At 49.4% G+C, this 14,601-nt stretch overlaps 1 protein-coding gene across 5 annotated transcripts in view; it reads left to right on the plus strand.

Moving 5' to 3' along the window:
- The window catches only part of CAPN15 (calpain 15), a 94,541-nt gene that overhangs the window by 16,820 nt on the left and 63,120 nt on the right, over positions 1–14,601 (plus strand). The window contains exons 2-3 of one of the 5 annotated variants that reach the window (XM_037910612.2): positions 4,848–4,931; positions 7,202–7,502. The exons of 1 other annotated variant lie outside the window; for it this stretch is intronic. In XM_037910612.2, the coding sequence (XP_037766540.1) occupies positions 7,327–7,502 (176 nt within the window). In that variant the 5' untranslated portion in view covers positions 4,848–4,931; positions 7,202–7,326. Of the gene's footprint in view, positions 1–1,998; positions 2,436–4,847; positions 4,932–7,201; positions 7,503–8,199; positions 8,240–14,601 lie in introns of those variants that run through there. 3 more of the 5 variants (XM_043523610.1, XM_037910615.2, XM_037910613.2) reach the window with 3 other exon arrangements.

The raw sequence follows: 14,601 nt of genomic DNA on the forward strand, positions 1-14,601 counted from the left end.
TGTGTGTCATACCCTGATTCCACTCCCTCTGTGTCAATGTTGCAAAGTATTAGGAAGTGGTATTAAATGGAGCTGAAGCCAGCCTGGCTCTTGGCTTCTCCTCCCCCCATGACACCCTGAGATAGTCCAGAAACAAATCCCCATGATCCCAGGTTATAGGGAGTTCAGATGTGGAACTGAGAGATGTGGCTTTATTTGGTGGCATATGTGTAGCTCCTATGATGTTGTTAAAGGGGTGGTTTTAAGTATGCGACTCTGATAATTGCCATTTAGTGACCCCACATTTGATGTACTCTGTAGAAAGGATCTTTCCTGGTAACGGGGACTTGGGTGCTCTCTTCTTGGCACATCACCACCCGTAATAGACTCTGCAGGGCAAATTTTACCCTCCTTTACAGCTCTCTACAAGAGATACTTATCTGGCCCCCATTACTGTATTATCTGAGCACCTCAAAATCTTTACTGTATTTATCCTTGCCCTGCCTCCCAGGGATGTTGCAGTTCTGTTGTCAGCTTCTCTGTGCCTTAATTCCCCCTCTAAGTGACTTGCCAAGAGCATACATGAAATTTGTGGCAGAGCACAGAATTGAACTTTGGTCTCTGAAGTCCTAGGCTGGTATCCTAGCCATGAGGCCATCCTGCCTCACAACGCTATTGATGTCCCAGAGGCTGTGAGGGGGTTTGCACAACTTTGTAACTGATCAGAAACTATCAACAGCATTCAGAGTAGCAGCCTGTTAGTCTGTATCCGCAAAAAGAAAAGGAGTACTTGTGGCACCTTAGAGACTAAGAGATTTATTTGAGCATAAGCTTTCGTGAGCTACAGCTCACTTCATTGGATGCATGATACAGCATTGTTTACTGATGCACAATGAGCTGGAGTCTGTCCTTTCCCTAGCTGTGCTGGCTCTGCAGGGTTAACTGGTGGAAATGGCAGTGAAAACTTTGTTTTTTGTCACCAAGGCAGCAGTTACATGCAGGGCACTGACTGTACAAGGAAGTGTCAATTTCTACCTGGCCACTTTTCAATTGAACCGCCCTTAAGCTGCTGCAGCTGCCAGCAGGGAAGCCTATGGGGCTACCTATTGTACCACAGGACCATTCAGACCGGTGCCTGCATGCTGTCATGGCCATGAAGTCTCAGGGCCTTATTTCAGCCTCAAAATATAGGGAGGAGAGGGTTGAAGGTGGTGGCGTTTTGTTGCTTAAACACTTTCCTGCCATCCTAGGGAGGCTGTTCGCTTTCCCAGTCCAGCAGCTGTGACTCCCTAAAGGCATCTGAGGATGGAAAGGAACGTAGTTGTTTCCCCTCCCGCAATGTAGCTTCTTATTGAAGTCCTATCCACATCCTCTGGAAACCCACACTGCTTTGAACCCCTATGGCATCTTTCAGCCCTGGCCCAATGGAGCCAAACGCCTACTTATTTTATTTACATTTCCCCCTTCCCATCACTCCTCTACGCACAAAATAGACACCCATGCACATATACATCACATGCCTCTGTAACATGTACTCCCCTTGATCGCTGTGTGTGACCCTCCCCTTACCGTTATGATCCTCTTACACTAACACATACGCATTGTGTTACTCTTACACAGTCATACAACACCCCTTACACATACACCCCCTGTAGCTATACACTGGGTGACTCCATTACATAAACACTCTTGTGTAGCTATGCACAGCCTTACATACACATTACTATGACCCCCTTATACGCACACCCCCAGTAGCTTACACCCATCACTCTAACCCCCCTTACCCACACATCCTGTAACTATATACACGTCAGTGTGTGACGCCCCCCTCCCCCTTACAGCATACCCAGGAGCAGATTTACCATGAAACAAACTGTGTGGTGGCATGGGGGCCCCCAACAACAGCCTCCCCCCCCCCCAAAATGCAGGAACAATATCTGACAAACTGCCCTCAGATCCCAGCTGGTGGCGCAGCAGGGCTCAGGCAGGCTGTCTGCATGCCGTGGCTGCTGGCCCCACACTGCTCCTGGAAGCGGCCAGCTGCTGCCATGTCTGTGCGCCCCTGGTGGGGGGGAGGAGGAGGCGGCTCCATGCACTGCTTCGGCCCTGGGCAGCGCATGGAGACTCGATGCCTCCCTCCCCCCAAGGGGTGCACAGAGATGTGCCAGCAGCAGGACTAAGGCGGCTCCCTGCCAACTCTGCCTCCCTCCCTCTGCACTGCTTTGCTCCCGGAAGTGGCCAGAATGACTGTGGTCCCTGGGGTGTGTGTGTCTGTCCGTGCGCTGCCCCGCCCTGAGTGCCGACTCCACAGCTCCCATTGGCTGGGAACTGCAGCCAATGGGAGCTGCGGGGGCAGCGCCTGCGGGCAGCGGCATGTGGAGACTCCCGCCCTGTGCCTAGGAGCTGCTGCTGGAGGGCTGTGGGTGCCAGTTGCTTTGGGAGCCATGCCACCTGAGGTAAGTGCTGCCCCTCCCAACCCCGTGCCCCAGCCCAGAGCCTGCATCCTTTCCCCACTCAAGGTACCTCACTTTATTTTAATTTATTTCTCATTACTTATAATAGAGGAGGATGAAGGAGGGAAAATGGGGTGTGTGGGGGGGGGGAGATGAGAGAATTGGCTAGGTCCCCAAAAATGAAGCTGCACACAGGGTCCCACTAACTCTGAATCTGTCACTGAGCATACCCCCAGTAGCTGTGCACTCCCTTACACCCATCACTGTGTGACGCTAAATCTTGCAGGCGTGAAATACACCCCCTCGCTGCCCCCCTGGCATCGCGCTTTGTTTCCAAGGTGGTGCGCAGCTGGCCCTGGGGCTGGAAGCATCTGCTCCGGCTTGGGAACCGCAGTGCGAGCTGTGAGCCATTCGGACCCTGGGCTCAGCCTGCGAGCACAGCGTTGTGGGGCCAGCCCTGCGCTCTCCCGTTTCCTCCTGCCGGGTAGCGAGTCCCTTGCGCCGCGTGTCCGGCGCTGCACGCTGCTCTTCCCGGGAGAGGGGTAGGCGGCCGGGGGGATCTCCCGTGCGAGGCGAGGTGGCCGGGCAGTTGCAGCTGCCATCCCAGGGCACTGCCAGAGGCTCCACCTCCCCCAGCCGGCACACAGTTTGTGGGGAAGAGGGTGCCCCCCGCCTCCCTGCGCCCCCCGCGGGCTCGGAGCGGCTGCTGCCGAAAGGCGGGTGAGCGGAGCGACCCCACCCCGGGCTGGGCAGCGGCGGGAGCGAGCGAGGCGGGGTCGGTGCGGACCGCGCTGGGCTGTTGCGTTGCCCCGGGCGCGCTGTCTCCCTAGCGGGGCAGGAGCTCAGCGCGGCCACTCTTCGCTGGGAGCCCCGGAACGCTACCAGCCGCCCACCGGTAGCTCCGGAGCCCGCTTCGCTTTTCTTCCCGGGAGCCGGCGTGCCGACCCGAGCCACTGTGTGAGCGAGAAGCGGAGCCTCGTGCACGCCTGGTCGGGATCGGCTTCGCAGCGGCGTGACCCCCGGAGCTGGCATTGCTGCAGCGATCCCGCCGCCTGCTGCTCTGGGCTGGCCGGAGAGTGCCCTTCATGGGAGAGCTTCACCCCTGGGTCCTCCCGCGCTGTGAGTGCCTGCCTGCCGGCTGGCTGACTGGCTCACTTCTTCTGGAGGCTGCTGCTGGTGGCTTTGGGTTGGGATGTGTGAGCGAGTGGTGATAAGTGGGTGATAGAGGGTATGTGAGGGAGTGGTGATAGGGGTAATTTACTTCCAAAAATCAAATCAGTTTGTTTTGAAAACAGTATTTCCGGAGCAATTAACTGTACCACTCCAAACCTAGTCATTACTGCACTTTAAAACCCTCAAAGAAAACACATAGGTGCTTAACTATTCATTTCTACTAGCTAACCCCCACCCCATTCTTCCTTGTGTTGCCCCTGTGTCCTGGAGCAAATGAAATCGATACAAATAAGATCAATAGAAGAAGTGCCTTCTTCACTAGGAGGAAAAATCTGCTGTCCCCCAGCTCCAGATGTCCAGGAATTTCCTAACTAGGGAGTGGAAGCCTGTGTTTGTTTTCTCCCCTCCACCTGTGTGAAGTTTTCTGTGGCTTGCTGTATCACTTGCTAAATATATTTAACACACATTATTTACCCTTCTGTGTGCCCTCTCCACCTTTGGAGTTTTACAAATCACTGAATGCGAGACCCTTAATATTCAGTACTTATATTGCACTTTACCTGTTTTCACACTGCTGCAAAGAATTAACTAATCATGGCTAAATACCCATGTAAAGTAGCATGTAATTATTAGAACTTGCATTCATTTTTAAAAAACACCACTTATTTTTCTGAAGGGCAAATGGTGGGTTGGATTATTAAGCCATTCCCTGACCACCACTGTTCTAGACATGGGAGCCGGCATGAGTTCTGCATAAAGTTGAAATGAGGAGGCATCCAATGCCGACACTACGATCCTGCTCTTGCTTGTTTGCAAACTGGATCTCACATTTTTTTAATAACAGGGTTTCCTGTTGGTTAAAGGGAGGGCCATTCTTAGTGCTGAGAGGTCCAGCCCAAGATGCGGGATTTAATGCTTTGCCCAAAGCAATCCGATTTCACAGTGCTGACAGAAAAGTAGCCCAAATAGAGTTAGAGACAGCTCCAGCTTAGCTAGGTTATCCTGACCCTATATATAGATCCCTTCCTTCACCCAACTCCACCCACCACAGAGGTTTACTGAGTAGTATTAAACCAGGATTCCATCATCTCTGTTTCCCAAAATACATTTGTATTCAGGGTGGCTGATCAGACTTCCTGTAACAGACCTGGAGGGGCAGGGGAGGAGGAATGGGACAGGGCAGCAGTAATATGCTGGATGCCAGCTGCTTGCATCATTGCTAACTTGTCTTCCACCTAGCAGAGTCTGGGGAGTTAAAACTTGCATGTCCCTGAGGCTTTCTCTTATAGAAGGGGGAAGAGGAGTGGCGTGGCCTTTTCAACTTGGGTGAGTTGCTGAGGAAATGGTTTCAAATGAGACTGTTGAGTTGCTTTATCTGGTTGTGCAACTCTGTGCTCAGAAAGATTTTTAATGTTAGATTTCCTTCCCATCCTTTGCTTGTGTTTTAATTTGGTGAATCATTAGTGTCTGCATTTTTCTGATCTCAATTTCCCTCTTGTCTTTTAAAATTTGAATCATGGAGGGGAAAAAAGTTTCAGCCTACCAGCACTATAGGTCATGTGCCAAACATTCTCTGTCCCTTCAGCTGTTTAGCCAAAGTGGCTGCTGGAACATATAGGAGAGTAGCACTGTTGAAGTTATCAACAGCTGAGGCAGATGCAAAACAGACCATGTCTCAAATCTGACCTACCTTTAAAATTATACTAATCTTAGGAGAAATGTCCTCTTTTTTTTTTTTTTTTTTTTTTTATTCTACCTCCCCCCACCCCCTGGAGGGAAAATATAACTTCTTACAACTTAACTACTCAGATGGCAGTTATTGAAGGAAAAAACAAGGGACCATTTTTGCCAGTCCCCCAATAATCAATGAATTTCTCGTGTTGGCAGCAATGTACCAGAGCCGTGCTGCCTTTTGGTAATGCAGATGCACAGAATCTGTGCTGGCCAATTAGGGAGACAAAAGTCAAGGAAGGGCAAAGAAATAATTATTCTCAGACTTTTTTTTTTTTTTAACCGATCATTACAGACCATAGAGAATAAAGAAGAAACCATTTAAAAGGTGGTTAATAATATCCATTTAATAACTAATACATTTAGTTTTGGTGCTAAGCTTCTAGCAAAACTGCACCTGTGGCAAGAGCTCCAGTGTTCTGGGGTCTGCTATCCACCGAGACCTTTCTTGATCCCTGGAACAATCCTGGGAATGAAAAACTGTATTTTACAGTCTTTGTTTCAGTCTTTTATTGTACTAAGCAGCTTCTTCATGAAGGTCTTCCTACAATTCATTCGCCTCTGCAAATCCTGGTGGGTAATTGAATAAGCTCTGCTGTGAAATTTTTCCCCCTCCTTGTTTCTTCTTTTTTACTCTGATAAATGTTCTCTTGATCCTTTTCCTTCTTACACAAATCCAGACTGTAAGATCTTTATTTTTCCTTAAGAAAAGGTGTGTGTCTGTGTGTAATATAATATAGTCTTTGAAGACCAAATGAGAAAGTAAATGTTCCTATACTTCTATTTTGTGGAAGTTTGATGCAGTAAATTGTGAAAATTGGAAGAACAAGAAAGAAGAAGGGCTGTCCCTTTTTGTTGTTGTTGAATGTTTGTTAGAAATCTAGTCTACCTGGAAGGGTGTAAATGTTTCACATTTCATTCCACTATGCAAAAAATGGTTGAGGAAAATTTACCAGCCTAGGCACAAAATCTGCTTGCCATCCCTTTTAGTATGATGATGCTGAAAAAAAGGAATGAAACTTTATTCCTTTAAAAAAAACAAAAAACACTTCCTTGCCCTAGACCAGGGGTTCTCAAACTAGGGGTCAGGACCCCTCAGGGGGTCACGAGGCTATTACATGGGGGGTTGCGAGCTGTCAGCCTCCACCCCAAACCCCGCTTTGCCTCCAGCATTTATAATGGTGTTAAATATATTAAAAATGTGTTTTTAATTTATAAAGGGGAGTCGCACTCAGAGGCTTGCTGTGTGAAAGGGGTCACCAGTAAAAAAAAATTTGAGAACCACTGCTCTAGACAAACAGACAAGTCCTACTTTTCAGGGTTGACGTAATTGGCTTGTCAGATTTTCAGAGTTTGGGGCCTTCAGAAACCCTTTCTGTGCTAGTCGTTCCCAAGAGCTGGTGCTTCAGGCGTTGTGATTGGGACTCTATGGTTTATCCTTAGATTCCTTTATCTTAATGACAATCCTCTGTGCTTGGCTCTGCTCGGTTGTCTTACACCAACTGCACTTCCTGGTGGGTTGGGAACAGTAGAGTAGGTGTCCACAGGCATTGCCAATCACACCCAGAGTACAGCTGGGTGTGGTATAGCTGCCCCCCAAATTTAGGGAGCTAGGAGTCTAGGGTGTTTAGCCAAAGGAAGCCTCTATGAAACCACCCTGTGTCTCCCACCTCCAGACTGGGATGGACTGGCCTGTTAAAACAAAACCTCCCCATCCCCAATAAACTCTGGAACTGTCTTGTTCAGAGAGTTCATTAGCAGGTTTTGGGAATCCCAGTGGCGGTGATCTATATCATACCTTGTTTCTTTCTCTTCCTTTCCTTTCCTTTCCTTTTTTTTTTTTTTTTTTTCCTTCTTTTGATCAGAACCGACCTCCCTTTCTACAGTGTTGGGATCTTTACGCCGGTCCATGCCGCAGCACCTCGCCCCTTTCCACTGGCTCGGACCTAACCTAGGATAAATCTTGGCGTGATCTGGGTAGGGGGGAACCATGGGAAGCTCTGCCTCATCGCTGGCCGCAGAGACGGAGTCGGACCATGGCTTCACTAGCCCACCCTACCCGGGGCACCCGGTTGCGAGCTGGTATAGGAGTAGCCACAGTGGCCCTGTTTGGGAAAGTGCCCTTATAACACGGCAGCATCAGCACTTACAGCACCGGGCACGAAGGTAAGAAAAGGGGAAGAAGCCTGATTGCATACCTCTCAGCTGTGCCCTGAACCCAGGACAGTAATTTGGGGCTAAATTACCTTCTGCCCTGCTTGGCCCTGGTGCTGAGTTAGCTTTACTGAGGCCAGATCTTGGTCCAGTTGAAATCTGGGGCCAAATTCCTATTGACATCAGTAGGGCCAGGCTGGGTCCTTTTTAAAGAGCAGCTGATGTCTCAAGGAAAACCTTGTGCATGTCTATCCCAAATTTCCCTGCTCCTTTTAATTGCAAAGCTGCCTTCATGAGAACGGGCTCTCGATTCCTTTAAGCATTGGCCCTGGTCCTGCTGCATATGGCCCCTCTTCTTACTTGTGACTTCCCAACTGGTTGCTATAGAAGTGATGACAGTATCACAAATGGAGGATTATGACTCCAGGTTGGTGGGGATAAGCAGCAAAAGTCCATGAATTCCTAAGAGCGAGATATGGTGTTTTTGTGCTTCTGCCCTTGGCAAGAAATAACAAGAGGAAAATAAAAATCAGACACCAAAAACCAAACCGGCCTCAGAGACAATTACCTCCGAGGGGAACTTGTCCCACATCACCAATCCCCCCAGCTCCAGCGAGATCTGCAGATCAAACTGCAGCTGAATCACTATACGTCCCACTATCTTTTCTCCCCGTGAGCTGCTTGCAATTAAGATTTTTCCTCCTATTAGGTGGCTGGTGTCCTATATTTAGTCTCTTGCAGGTTGAGAGGTATGTTGAAAGCATCTAACAGTGTGCTGCCCGGGGAGCCTTGGCTATAAAGGCTGCTGTGTTTTGTGCTAATAATATTTGAGCCTCTGATTAATGCTTGCTTTTTATAGCTTCTCGGCTTGTAGGGTGACTGTACCAGCCTGAGTCTGTATAGAGACTGTAGGAGTAGCAGCTTGCTTCCAAGCGTCTCTGAGCTCTTCTGGCTTCACTCTGAAAGTGTTTGCTGTGATGACAGTGTTTGTGTATGTCGTGTACCTGTCTTTTGCCCACTGCTGTAAACCCCAGTGAGTTTTTTTGCCCTGCTTCGTGACATCTGGGTCTTGCTGGCACAGACACGGGGAGACTCTGGGGCAAACAATTTCATGCTGTGCTCCTTCGCAGCTCTGCCTTGGGTTTCCTATAAGCTGGCAACTGTGTAATTTAATCATTTGTTACCTTTGCTCTCGGCCGTGTGACCAGATTCCCAGCAGTGCTCCAGGGGGCTTTAAAAAGGCCATGTCATGTAGTCTGTGCCGTTATGGCTGTGCCACCAGCCTCTGGGGATGGCCTCCTGTTAGCTTGTTTAGATTTCAAGTGTGTACCTTCTATGTCTGTGCAACAGTTGTTCTTCTCCCAGTTTAAATGCTTGCTTCTCATCTATACTGCATATCAGGGTTCTGAAACTGAATTTCCAAACCTCTCACAGGGGAGAGAAACAATGGCACAAACAACCGTTCATCCTCCGGCTGAAACTTCTGAGTGGCATACGCTGGAGAGGCAGGAGCCAGGGCCCGCCGGGCTGAGCCGGTCTGCTGCTCGTGGGCCTGCGTGATACCAAAAGGCAATGTGTGCTACTCTTGTAGAAGATCTGACTGATCTAATTCAGTGCAGCATTTGATTCAGATTTTTGAGGACTTGAGAACCTGTGTGGTGAGGTGGTGCATTGTGGGATACTGGAGCATGGATGTAAATTTCCTAACTGGTCAGCCTGCATGGTGGAAAAGGTGTGATGGAAGTGGTGTTCAAGAGGAGGAACAACTGGTTTCCAAGAGATAAAGCCGGTGTCTTGTTAGGGGACTGTATGAGAGCTGTGTGTTTCCCGCTAGAGCAGCAGTACAGAAATAGCCCCCTTCCCCCCCCACCAAAAAAAAAAAAAAAAAAGATAGACTGTGGCTCTAGCAGGCAGGAAGATCTCCAGTTGTGATCCACCAAGGAGTTCTTGCGTGGGAAGAATTTGCTTTTAGGCAGCAGTTCCAGAGCTAGGTTCAGAAGCCCCAATGAAATTAGACAGTCTTTCAATCCATATATCAAAGTACCCACAGTTCCCATCTCGAGGCCTGTGGAACAACGATATTGAGCAAAGGCAGCTAATCTGTATCCAGAGCAGGGTGGATGAATACACTCTTCTAATAAGTAAATAAATAAATAAAACAAATCCGAGCAGACGGCGTCGGCTCTTGCCTTTGAATGTCCTATCCCCTGGAGCCCAGCAGAGCAGGAAGGAAGTACAGTACTGCACAGTCAATCTGAGGCTGGAGTGAAGTTCTAGGATTGACTTGACTTTGCCTGCTGATTTCCTGCCTGGGTACAGCCAGCTTCTGAGCTAATAATACATTGGTCTGTGTAGTCCAGCGCAGAGCAAAGGACTCTAGCCGGCTTGTGTAATCTGAATGAACACTGATCTGTTTACTCAAAGAAAATTGCTTGGTAGGTGGTGATTGTGAGTAGAGTGTGGGGGAGAGCAGAGACTTGCAGCGTGGTGGGGAGGGAGGAAAAGGTGCGTTCCCCCTTTTGGGGTTTATAGGCTGGAATGAGGCAGGCACTGTGTTTAAAGATGCTGATACTGCAGACTGGGTAGGCCTCATGTTTGGCATTCCTCTTATGCTCAAGACAGAAGGACCTGAAGGAAAGAAAAGGGTGGCCCAGTGGTTAGGGTGCTGGCTTAGAAGGTGTGAGAAGGCCCTGCGCTGCGTAAGTTTCCTGGGTGACGTTGGGCAAATCAGTTAGCCTCTCTGGGCCTCAGTTCCCCATCATGGAGAGGGGGTAACAGCGCTGCCCTGCCTCCCTGGGAGTTGTGAGGCTGTATATTGCTAAAGCTAGCGAGGTGCTGTGGTGCTGGGAGCTACCTAAGTGCCTTCTATAGAGTGGGAACCCCTGGGGTTTGAGGTTTATTGTTCTGTTGTTGAAATCTCTGATTAGCTTGGATTTGCCTTTGCCTGTGATTTCATCACATCTTGGAAGCTAAATGGAGTTAGGCCAAGTCAGTCCTTGGGTGAGAGTTTTCTATGGATCATTTAGGTGCTGGTGTTGGTGGCTCGTTAGGGTGCAGTCTTCCATCAGTATTGAACTAGGGTTGGTGTTAGAGGGCTCCGGACTGTCTTTGCAGTGAGACTTGAGAGAAGTTGTGGTTGCTTGTCGTGAATTCTCATGGCATTTTTCACAAAGAGAGGTAAAAAAATTCTTGCTCAGTTCAAACTTGAGTAATTGCATTCTGCCTCTCTGAATTCCCCCCTGTAATTGCAGAAGGTAATTGATATGGTACCTTCTGTACTAATCTGTTGTGTTGCTATGTGCTGTTAAATAGCTGATGTGTTATACCCCAGAGATGACTGTATTTTAGTGGTTTACTGGTGGCTCCTGTGTGTAGACACCTCATGAAGCAGTTTGAACGGATTTCACTGTGAAAATGCATTTAATTTAACGCTGAAAATTTCTTTTCGTCACCTGTGTTACCAATCTTCCTCTTTTGAGGAAGGTTGTGGTGAGACAACTCCCAGTTGAATTTGGTTTTTTCTGGTCCCCTCGACTGCAGCCAGTTTTGTTCTAGCCCATAGCCCCCTGGGCTCTGTGAAAAGCTGGAGCGGAATTCTGCAGCACAGTCTCTTGACTTTTCCAAGCACTGTAGAAATTCTAAAAATTCTGCTGCAGCATCAAATACATTTTAAAAAGGCTTTTATTGAATTAAATATTGGTGGGCCCCAATCACTATAGGGAGTAGAGCATGACTTCTACTGAATTTTTGGCTCAAAAGACATTAGTAGTCAGACCACCACCCTTGCAAGGGAGGTGGTATTCTCTCCATTTTACATATGGGGAAACTGAGGCGCACAAGTGGGGGTTGTGGGGTAAAGTGATTTGTCCACAGACTGGGTGTGCCAAAGCCAGGATTAAAATACAGGAGCACTCCTGCGCTTCATCCACTAGACAACACCTCCCCTCCTTATGGCCAGTGATCATGCTGGCTGCTTGGCAAGGAGCTGGCTTAGCTGTTGTTAGTTGGCTGAGAGACAGCCACCTCTGCTCCTGCCAGCAGCGGCTTGGGCAGTGCTGTCACCTATAGCCACAAGCTGCTTCGGGGTTCTCTCCAGTCCTGCAGAGATCAGCATGGTCATCACCAAATCTGGAGCAGTCACAGTGGCCTGGCTAGCATTGGACAATTGGCTCTCCTGGGTGGGGTTCTGCAGGCTCTGTGCTTTTGCCCTTGCTGCTCAACATGCCTACAAGGCCATTGGGAGTGTTAACAAGTGGTGAAGGATGGCTGTAAACTCTCCAGATTTCTTAATTTGCACATGGTGCCGTTAGCTGATCATTGATCTCAGCGGTGTTCTGCATATTAACCGGGGGAAAGCAGCCAAATCTCTGGTCCCCTCCCATCCTCTGGTGTCCCAGCACGTCTCCATGCACTGGGTTACTGGGTGGTTTTATTTAGGGAGATTAGCAGAATTTATATTGGTCATTATTGAAGCTGGTGGGCTGTACCTGCACATGTGTGTCACCCGAGGTGGAGGTTTGGGGGCTGGAACTTTAGAGATGTAAATGGCTTTACCCCGAAAGGGCGCTGGGAGGGTTGGCTGGTCAAACTATTCACACTTTACATTTGAGGCAGAGAGGGGAAGTGACTTTTCCAAAGTCACGGAAAGGAGTTAGGGCTTGGCTACACTTGCACGTTACACTGCAATAAAGCCTCCTAGAGCGCTCTACCTTACTCCCCGTCCACACTGGCAAGGCACGTAGAGCGCTCTAACTCCCTGGCTGGAGCGCTCCTGATACTCCACCTCCACCAGAGGATTAACGGCTGTTGCTGTACTGGGTGAGACCTGCAGGTCCAGTGTACATGAGGATTTACGTTACAGCGCTCTGATTGACCTCCGGAAACGTCCCATAATCCCATTAACTGAAGTGGCCTCTCTTGTCTTTTTTCAGAGTAACAGCCGTGTTAGTCTGTATTCGCAAAAAGAAAAGGAGTACTTGTGGCACCTTAGAGACTAACCAATTTATGCTCAAATAAATTGGTTAGTCTCTAAGGTGCCACAAGTACTCCTTCTCTTGTCTTTGTTGTGAACTCGGGAGGAATGTGGAATTGGCCCTTTCAAAGCTCCATGTAAAAAACCAAACGGCTAATGTTTGCTTTGAGTGAGAGAGAGAGAGAGAGGCGTGGGAAGGAGGGGGGGTCTGTACTTACAAGACAGTGTGCTGACACACTCTCAGCCCCCCCCAAAACCCACTCTCTCCCCCCCCACATACACACAACACACTCCACCCCACCCCCTCCCCATTTGAAAAGCACGTTGCAGCCACTTGAATGCTGGGATAGCTGCCCATAATGCACTGCTCCCAATGCTGCTATAGATGTGGCCACGCTAGTGCGCTTTCAGCTCTCAGTGTGGACAGACTGGAGCGCTTTCCCTGGTGTGCTCTCCGAGGGCTGGTTTAACCCAAAGCTCTCTACAGCTGCAAGTGTAGACAAGCGCTTAGTGGCAGAGTCTGTGTCAGTCTTATGAGTTTCCTGACTTCCAGCCCGTTTGCTCAGACCTTGAGCCGTGTCTCTGTGTAGATAAAAATGATACGATCACTAGTTTGGGACATTTCTCCAGGTCTTGTGTAAATAAGCTTATATGGGAAATTTGGCTCTAACCGGTGTTTTTGTAGCGGAATTTTTGTGTGGAGTTCTCAGGATCCATTAGTCTCTCTAGCAACCCAGTTGATTCTGGCCTGACTCAAACAGAGCCAAATACCTCATTCCTAGAGGCCACAACTGCCTACTGGGTGGCTCATGTTTTTGAGAACTCCCTCACCTCAGTTCTACGTGGAGCAGGGTTAGACCTGCCAGAAACTTTTTATTATTTCCCCTCTGCTCTTTACCCCCCTAAACTCCCATCTTCTCATCTCGTTCTCTGAGCTATTTAATTTGAACGGCACAAACCAGGGACTGTGCTGTGAGGTGGGAGGTTCAGTTAGGGATGTCAGGGGTGTATTTCCAGAGCTTCTGGATATGAGTGGAGCCACTTCTGTGCAGCGCCAGCCAAAACCGGCTTGTGCGCATGGGGATTCTGGAATTGGCGAACTGCTTCCAGGTCTCTCAGGCCGGGCTCAAAGAGGCCCCGAGCTAAGATGCAGCTGGAGAAGACCTGGCTCTGGTTTGACTCATGATGTGTCTGAGTTGCAGCAGATTATGCTGCTTGTTTCCATGTGTGGAACAGGGAAGAGACACTCTGTCTCCCAAACCGTAATGGTACAGACATGGCCTGCGTGTCTCTGGACACCCTTCCTGCTCATGCTAGACATGGGGCCAGGGTCTCCACTTCTTCTCTGCTTCCCTCTGGGCAGTCATCTGACTGGGATCCGTCTGTAATGCCAGTACTGGGACCCCCCTCCCCAGCAGCGGGTGCTATGTTAGTAGTGAGATGGGCACGTCTGGCTTAGCTCTGTGCGCTTCGCTGTTATTCCCTCTGGGAATCACCATGGTGTTGAACTTCAGCTGGGACTTGGTGGAGTAAGAGTGTTGCTCGTTGCCACGGATACCATCTAGCTGGGAATGCTGGGTTGTAACTCTGTGTGTGCCAGGTCTCTCAGAAACACATGGTGCTTGGGGTGATATCTTGGCTTCCTTGTGGCCCCCCAGCTGCTCCTGAGACATCCCCAGCCTTTCAGTCTCACCTGTATGTTTAGCACACAGGCAACTTGACCCGGGCACTAGTCTGCAAAGCCTCTCGGTTGTTTAAATTGTTGCTATTTTGAACATGTTGCTCTGGAGCTGTGGAGAGCTCGGAGGACATACTTGGGGGGTGGGGCAGGGTTGTGGAGTCCATGCACCTTAGTGCTGGTGACTGGTGGTGGCGTGGTAGCCCTGGAGACTGATGCGCTCAGTTTGCCCACAAACGGGTAGCAGCAGCAGCACCAGGACAGGCTTCCCCCTTGTGCTGCCCTCGCAATTAGCCTGGGACAAAAAGGGAGTCTGGTGTCTCTGGCCCTGGTGGGGTGAATTCTGGGAGGGAGGATGCTTGTTCACTGGGGCCTCAACTGAGCCACACGTAGGTCACTGAACAGCCCTCCAGTGGTAATGGAGTCCTACCAACCTGGGCGGGATTCCAAGCCAGGACCTA

Source organism: Chelonia mydas, chromosome 10, assembly GCF_015237465.2.
Source record: "Chelonia mydas isolate rCheMyd1 chromosome 10, rCheMyd1.pri.v2, whole genome shotgun sequence".
NCBI classification, from domain to species: Eukaryota; Metazoa; Chordata; order Testudines; family Cheloniidae; genus Chelonia; species Chelonia mydas.